Below are 8,667 nucleotides of genomic sequence, written 5' to 3'. Positions count from 1 at the left end.
CAGTTATATAGAGAATATTTGCCTCCTTGTACCCATACAGTTTACACCTGCTGCTACTATTATCAGTTACTTCACCTTTAATCGCTGTTCTAATATTACAATTTGAACTTTGCATGTTGAGGTGTAATCTGTAATCCCTATCCCGATGCCTTAAAATATTCAGGAGGAGTCCAGTCCCCAAGTCCTCACCCATCCCCCCCATATTAGTGACAAACCCCTGAGCAGGCTAAATCCTTCATGCATGCATAATACAACTCCAGTCTGGTTCTTCAAACCAACGCTTAGTAATAAACACGCTTTGTGTTGTCAGTTTTCTAAACAAAGTCGGTTCTATTAAGTAAATCAATGCACATAGCAAAGCAGGTTTGCTCTCCTAGGCTGTGACCTCAAGGCGACACAGTCACATCTCATATTTTTGCGTCTTTGTAAACAAGGGCGGTGCGAGTTACTGTACATCTCTCTGTCTCTATCATATGCTGTATCTGCTTCCTACCATCACCAAACAAACAAACCTCCTTATAGGTCATTATCCTGTGGCAGACAGGAAATGAAAACACACTGATACAGCTCTCTGTGGCTGTAAACAAATCGCAGTTGCCTTGCAGCACTGTTACCTTTCAGCCCCTATAAATCAGGATTTAGCTCATCGGGTTTTGTTTATTATTGAAACCCTTCTCAGCTTAAGACATGAGGGGACGCTTTCTGTAAATATTCTATTTTCACAGCTGACCCAGAGTGTAAGTCTGAGTTATTTATAAAAAACAAAACAAAACAAAAAAAAACATTCAGGATTTTCCTCCCTGTCCTCAGATTTATATTTGATAAATATTTCTGTCTTGGCTCGGAACACCACAACATTTTGGAAAGCAGGAAGATTTCTATCAACAGGCTGTCCCGGCCAGTTGAGCTACAAACAGAAAACTGAAGCTGGACACCCACAAGCCTGCAGTGGGTCGGCTGGTTGTTAAGATTAGCTGCTGTTCTTCTTGATATCTGACTGACAGGCGGCGCAGTGGGGTCATCGGGTCAAAAGTTCACAAAAACATCTTCCTGACCCCTTGCACATGTGCTGAATGGAATCAAGAAAGTGCAGTATTGGTATTTACACAGCTCGGGCGCTGCAGCGTGGCTGCTTCCCAATCTTTGAAAAAGTCACTTTTTCATAATTGTCCTCAAAATGCTTTATATCATTTCTTTGTTCTGGCTGTGAAAGGGGAAAAGGACACAACAAAAGAGTGCTAAATATGAGGAGGACAGATAGGAAATAAGAAAATCTACTGAGCTTCTGTGCTGTCCTGTGAAACTGGGACAAATACTAATGATAATCTGTTGATTTTCTCATCCACTGTATCTAATTCAGGGGCCGTGGCTGGAACCTACCCCAGCTGACTTTGGGCAAGAGGTAGGGTAAACTCTGGAGAGGCTTCCAGTCCATCACAGGGCTAAAACAACCAACCACATACTCTCACATCCACACCTATGGTGAATTTAGAGCCACTCAGTAGCTGGAGAGTTTGAATGTTTTGTGTCATGTCCCTACAACACTGTGCCCTTCTGAAAGGAAAACTTTTTTTTTTTTCCACCCACAGTCTGACAGGGCAACTGGCCGCCAGCTGCCACAAGTCTATGCAAGGTAATCACTTCTTAAAAGATGAGCTCAACACTAGTTCAACCAAACAGATGGCTGTAAAACTTTGGCTCAAACCACAACGGTCTCTGCAGAAACATTCATGTATAAACTTCTCCCATCCTGTTGGTAGCAACTCGGCGTCAATCACCTCAGCGTCTCTGCTGAAAAGAGCAAAAGGACACCCAACTGGTCTAGCTCTCCAGGAGTGCTTGGAAGTGTTAGCTTTGATGGGAGCTGATAATTAAAAGTGGGTATCAGACTGGTGATTTAATTGGTAATATCACCAGTGCTGATCAGTATTTCCTCAGGGGGTATTTTATCATCGGGGCTGCAAAACTGCTCGCAGGTGTTTGACTCAGACGGCTGATATCACAAATTTTCCACATTAGTCTGACTCAGAGTTCGTCAGATCACACGTAAAGCCTTGTGGAGACAGTTGTCTTGGTAAAAGTGGGTGGCGTTCATGTGGTCTGACAGCTTAACACACACATCAAACAACTGTCAGACCCCCGCCAACTCTCACACACACCTAAACAACAAGAACGCACACCTCATGCTCCTCTGGCGCTATAAGTATCACTGAAAGGGGCCCATAAACACGCAAACACACAAGGCTGCGAGATAAGATCAGAGAGGCGTTCTGCAGACACACTTCCACTGTAGCGTGTGTTTATGTCTTTGTGTATAGTTTGAGAAGCTGGTATGACATCCTTCTCTGTGTCTATAACGGAGTCACTGCTGACAGATGACAGTCGAATGAAGGGTCAGGACTAAGAGTGAAATGCCCTAAAGTGGTTGAAGAGAAGGGCAAAGCATAAGGAGCATCTTTGTGGATTCATAGTATGTGGTTTATAGCACAAGGCCACACACGAGAAAGGACACTAACAACAATCAGTATGACAGACAGGTGGGCAATTAAGAGGAAAAACAAGAGGTGAGCATTGTGGGAAATAGGCTCCAGCTCAGTCCAGTTGAAACTTGTCGCTTTTAAAGAATAAAAATAGTAAGTAAAGTAAGACAATTTTTGTCATGCAGCACATTCTCATGCATGCATGCATCCTGTGAGAGCCACAGAAATGTGTCTTCACGTATTTTAAAGGAAACTTTCCTTATTCCAGCCTTGCAAAACTCCTCTACACAGGCTGATGAGGGGGGTTTTGGGAAAAGTGAGTGGGTGGTGGTCTGATAATCAACGTCTGGTATTTTATTCACATTTCTGTCAAACAAACAGCTAAAAACAGACTTCTGTCCCACTAGAGTACGAATAGGAAGCTTGCTTTGATTCACTTCACTTTGCTGTTTTCCTGTTCTGCCCAATGAGCAGACCAAAAAAAAAAAAAAAACAACCCACCAGACAAAGAGCTGGACGGACAATCGAGGCGCACAATGTGGAGGCACACAAACACAGTCACATCAATGTGATTATCGAATACCGCGACCTCACAACATCACAATAATTGGCAACAACAAACAGCTCTGAGAGTAAATGACGTTGGTGAAAGCAGAGGAGATGGGAATAAATCTTCATCTTCATAATCAGAGGAAGAGGGAGATGACTAAGGAGGGGACAGGAGAAGGATGGTGGAGTGGTGGAGGAAGGGATCAGTGGAGGAAGATTGCTGAGTGATACAGTAGTTGTGTCTAAAGGTCTGTGCCCTGGCGCCACTGCTGCCACTGTGCTGAGCGATGGAGCGGGCTGAAGACTGAGATGTCCCACCTGGGCCAACAAAAGAGCAGAAGAAGAGAAGAAGACTTTCATTTCCTTGTAATTTTTCTCCTTTTGTTTATCTTTCAATGCTTAGAAATGCATAATTTTACACAGCATGATATTTATTATCTATCAAGTTGTTAAATCTTAAATCTTTCTATTGGCAACTGTGTGTGTGTTTGTAACTGTTTTGCTCTTTTACACTGTGCAAAGCACTTTGAAAATTTGCTCTCCCCAATAAATTTGCAACATATCCAAAGCAAAAATGTTGCTTCTATAGGATGCATTTTAGAGTGGATTTGAGGGTTGGCTTTTACATAAATTAATGTTCCTCTTTAACTGGGACTGTGACAATGTCCCACATGGTGACTGGCTCATCACAACATGCAGTCTGGTTTTACTTCAATGCGTGTGAAGGGAAGGCTTTTAATATAGTCAAATGAAGGTTAGCCTTTCCCTAATGCTACGCCCATCAGGGAAAGTTACAAGTTAGCAAAAACTCACAAGCTTTGCAGATTTTGCTGAATATGATGTAAAATATCATAAAGAAAATGAAGCAGAAGTATGTACTGAGAGAGAGGGGGGTTTTTTTTGTTTTTTTTTTTGGGGGGGGGGGGGTCACACAGGAGAAAATGTGGTGTGAAGTGGCACAGTATGTGTGTGTCATAATTGGCGAAAAAATTCCTAAAAAAAGATATGCCAGTCTATGCGTGCATCTCTACTGAAACCCGAAGACTATTACCAGACAGAAGTGCAGCTGAAATAACAGAATACAGGAGTATTTAAAAACTATCACACGAGACCAAAAGAACAAACTTCAGCTTCCTTTTGTTCTTAATTACTCAGCAAGAAAGGCAGAAAAGTTGCATTCAAATATAACATTTGACTGCCTTCCAGCATTGTTGACACGTCCCACTTTGCTTCACACAAACCCCGCATATAGCTCGTTGAGATCTGGTCACCCTAAATAAGTGTATACAAAAATGTATCACCCATAGGACTGGAAGACGTTTAGGCATAAAATCGTGGGTAAACACAGGTGTCGCTAATGATGTTAATTCAGGCTCTGCAGCAGAACTTTGATTAATGTCATTAGCAACACCTGTAACACCTACAGTGGTTAATGTGTCCTTTGTTTCACAGTGGCTGTAAGTTTTGTTGCTTTTTAAGATTTCCTTTTAAAATAGATGATTATTAATGCTATTGTGCGTTTAGTTTATTCTTATATGAATGTTATTTATAAAATATAGTGATCTGAAACTGCTGAATATATCTTTTAGTTTGAAAAACTAATATTAAGACAGTGACTCAAATGTGTTTTTGTATCCTTCGTCAACAGAACAAAAGCATTTTGTGGTTCCACATGTCTGAACATGTTCTGGGAAGGAAAGAAAGTAAGTAAGAAACTTTAGTTTATTTGGACTTCAGTGAATCAGGGTCGTCCAGCACCAGAACGACTCAAATTGATATGAAAATCAGCCACTTTAACGAAGTTGTTTTGCCCAGGCGTAGCGCTGAGCTGCTGCCCAGACATGTCTGCTTCTGTTTTTATTTTTATCTATTTATTTATTTCTATTTACTCCCTTGTACTTGTAAAATGTCCCCCCCATGTGTTTATCTCTTTGCTCATAATTATAAGAATTAAGTATGAATCAAGTACCCATTAATATGAGACACTTTTCACACTTTTAGATGTTAGATTCAACTCATTGTCATTGTGCGCACAAGGCACACAACGAAATGATCGTTCCAGATCACTCATCCAGAGACAAGCCTACCCACTGCACCACTGCCACCTTTTATACTGCAGTAGTTTAAGTTTGCCTCTAGAAATCTGCTCATGTTGCAAATGTTTTGTGCACAAAAGTAAGAATTATCACTAAATATTTGTTTTTAAAACCTGTTTTGATGAAGGGACTTTACTGTGCATTCTGTAGTGTGGTAGTCAGTAAAGGAGGGGGGGGGGGTGTATGCAGAGGAGAGAGGAGGAGGGCAGTGGGAGTGTGCGAGTTGGGTGGGGGTATATAAGTGGGAGCAGATTTCACAAACAGCAACAGTCTTGAGAGTGCTGTCAGCTGGTGTGGGCAAAGTATTTTTTTTTCTTTCTCCTTTTAAATCAGGATAAGAAAAGAGGAAAGAGTGGATATGGAGACGACTACGGGCTACGACTACTACGAATATGAGGAGTCAGAAAACTCCTCTATGTGTGACTACTCGGAGTGGACGCCGTCATACTCTGTCATCCCAGTACTCTACATGCTCATTTTCATCCTGGGCCTCTCGGGAAATGGAGTGGTCATCTTCACCGTGTGGAGAGCCAAAGGCAAACAGCGAGCTGCTGACGTCTACATCGGAAATCTGGCCCTGGCCGACCTCACCTTTGTGGTCACGCTACCCCTCTGGGCAGTTTATACAGCCATGGGGTACCACTGGCCCTTCGGAGTGGCCCTGTGCAAGATCAGCAGCTACGTGGTGCTGCTCAACATGTATGCCAGCGTCTTCTGCCTCACCTGCATGAGCTTTGATCGCTACCTGGCCATCGTCCACTCTCTGTCCAGCAAACAGCTGCGCACCCGGGGCCAGATGCAAAGCTCCCTGATAGTCATCTGGCTGCTGTCTGTTATACTGGCCGCCCCGACTCTCGTCTTCCGCACCATCAAACATGATGCAGAAACCAACCGCACATCCTGTGCCATGGACTTCAGCTTGGTGGTGACAAATAAACAACAGGAGACCCTGTGGATTGCAGGTCTCAGCATCTCCTCCTCCGCTCTGGGCTTTCTTCTACCTTTCCTGGCAATGATGGTGTGCTACGGTTTCATCGGCTGCACCGTCAACCGCCACTTCAACACCCTGCGCAAAGAAGACCAGCGTAAGAGACGGCTGCTGAAGATAATCACCACACTGGTAGTGGTGTTTGCCGCCTGCTGGATGCCCTTCCACATCCTGAAGAGTGCTGATGCCCTCTCCTACCTGGACTTGTTCCCCGCCACTTGTGACTTCCTGCGCTTCCTGCTGCTGGCTCACCCCTACGCGACCTGCCTGGCTTATGTCAACAGCTGCCTCAACCCCTTTCTTTATGCCTTCTTTGACCTGCGCTTCAGATCCCAGTGCTTGTGCCTACTCAACTTGAAGAAGTTCTTGCATGCCAGTCCAGCGAGCTCCCTGTCCTCACAGAAGACAGAGACTCAGTCTCTGGCCACTAAGGTGTGACTATGGATTAACACCCAGAGACACGCTGGGGTAGAGACGAACACTGCAGAACAATGTAGGTGAATCAAAGGTTTCCAGCACTGCGTGCTTACTTATGGTTCATCAGCAGTCAGTTTCAGGGTGTAACCTTTGCTCCCTCTGACTCTGGACTATTGACTGAAGAAGACTTGTGGTTCTGGTGTCTGACTGCACCAAAACCCCAGCCTCATTTTCTTTTTTCAGCAGTAGGCAACAAAACTGAACTATATAAGGGAACATGAGAAAAAAAAGATGACATACTCATCAGTTCCTCTTCTCTGAACTCTGAAACAATGTCCTGAAGTCATGGGAAACTGTATTAGGTTGATTATAATTACGCAGTTCCTTTTTCTGTTAATAAACTCCTGAGGTGGTGTGATATGTTAAACTGTGCTCTTGAGAACTGTCTTGACTGATCAGTATGTGCACCACAGCCACAAGCACTACGCATGTGTGAAGGGTGTGAGCCAGTCACTAAGAGGTGTTGGAGTCTGATAAGAGTGTATAAGGGGTGTGTGTGTGTGTGTATGTGTGTGTGAGAGTGGGGGGTAGGTGGGTTAGACAGACCAGACAGATGGCAGCTGACAAATGTTTTTCTAGTTGCAGAAATCCCCAATTAAAAGGTGACTGTTTCAACAGCCTCTGACGTGTCTGCCTGTGAATATCAATGAATTTGTTCCCTAATAACATAAAATCATTTTGTGAATACACAACATTTTTTTTTTAATTCATGTCTATGATTTTTAATTAAAAACTGGTGCTTTGAAGGAAAAAACTCTCGCGCTCTCTACCTTTTTGTTATTCTCTGCTGTGATATCTTGTGGAATGCATTTTCTCCAGTCTGGTGAATATGCTTCTTCCTGTTTGGTGCATTGCTCAGAGGAGGCAGTCTTCCCTCCTATTGTGTTTCGAAGGGCTGAAATCAAAGTGTACAGTATGTCTGCAGGAAATGCGCGTCGAACTTCTGTTTCCCTCTTCCAGCGTGTTTTTTCTTCTCCTGCACAAACAATCAGTGAGTACAAATGTCTCGAAACTGGATCAACCACACGACACTTTGGCTTTGTCCCAGACAGAGGAAGATCTTAAGTGTTAATTAGCAAAACTTCATTCGTAATCTGTGCTGGTGTACATCCTAAATGGATCTGAAACATTCAGTCGATTTTGAATGTGACAATAACACTGAGCTCTAATTTAAAATAGAAATAACTAATTTGGACTGTAATGAGCTTTAATTGGCAACAGCGGGGAGACTCGGGATTGGGCTAATCCTGGGTTACTGATTTGTGCTGGGCTCTGTCCCTTTGTAAAAACCTGTGATGAAACAGGGCTTTGTCTAAATCAGGTTGACACTATAAGAAATTTCAGTAAAGTACTAGAAGCAGGATTTTCTTTAGCCTTCAACTCTTATTTCAAAATGTACCTACTATATCAAACAAGTTTCTTACTTTATTGTATAGAATATAAACCTAACAGCATGATACTGTCAGCTGTTTGGTTGCCATTATACTGATTTCTGTCATAACTGCATATCCTCAGCGATGAACCCTGATCTCGGTTTCTTGTCTTTCTTGAACTATAAAAACACATCAGCTTTGTTGCCCTTATCCAACTCCTGTCAGCAACAAAAATGTTGGAGATGAACTCAGCTACATATTAATTACTACATTAGTTTCAGTCATAATGGCCTGACTGATATAAAGATATCTAAACCATGAAATATATTCACTGCAGTCACAAAATAACCAAAATTACAACACTGCTAAACGCGTGACTGTATTTTTGGGTAAATGTTGCCAAACTGAACTTCTTGTAGAAGGAAAAACTTCAGCTTCAGTTTAGGAAAGGTGAAAAAGTCTGTCACTGGAAAAGAAGGAACTCCAACAGCTGCAGCCACACTCACTCTGCCTTCTCAGTCACCGTCTCAGCCCTCCTTAATCTCTTCCCAGCCAGGACACAAACACAGACATGCAAGCAAAAGCTTTATCGGGGGGGGGGTCTGAATTTAATCCTGGGGAAGAAAGCAGATTTCTTGAGCCATTTAAGCATTTGCAAATATATTTTCAACTGGGACAGACATCCAGGTGTAAATTAAAACAGG

The 8,667-nt window shown here is 42.9% G+C and overlaps 1 protein-coding gene across 1 annotated transcript; it reads left to right on the top strand.

Annotated features, from left to right (window-relative positions):
- Positions 1–5,406: 5,406 nt before the first annotated feature.
- Positions 5,407–6,957, top strand: LOC115788923 (apelin receptor B-like). The gene has a single exon (XM_030742031.1). The coding sequence runs from the start codon at positions 5,484–5,486 to the stop codon at positions 6,549–6,551; it is 1,068 nt and encodes a 355-aa protein (XP_030597891.1). The 5' UTR covers positions 5,407–5,483; the 3' UTR covers positions 6,552–6,957.
- The last annotated feature ends 1,710 nt before the right edge of the window (positions 6,958–8,667 follow it).

This window comes from Archocentrus centrarchus, chromosome 12, assembly GCF_007364275.1.
Source record: "Archocentrus centrarchus isolate MPI-CPG fArcCen1 chromosome 12, fArcCen1, whole genome shotgun sequence".
Lineage (NCBI taxonomy): Eukaryota > Metazoa > Chordata > Actinopteri > Cichliformes > Cichlidae > Archocentrus > Archocentrus centrarchus.
Note: the sequence above shows the minus strand (reverse complement) of the source record. Positions and strands in the feature narration are given on the sequence as shown.

What these genes read in the sequence shown, in the direction of transcription:
- LOC115788923 (XM_030742031.1), top strand. Translation starts at nt 5,484, where the DNA reads ATGGAGACGACTACGGGCTACGACTACTACGAATATGAGGAGTCAGAA.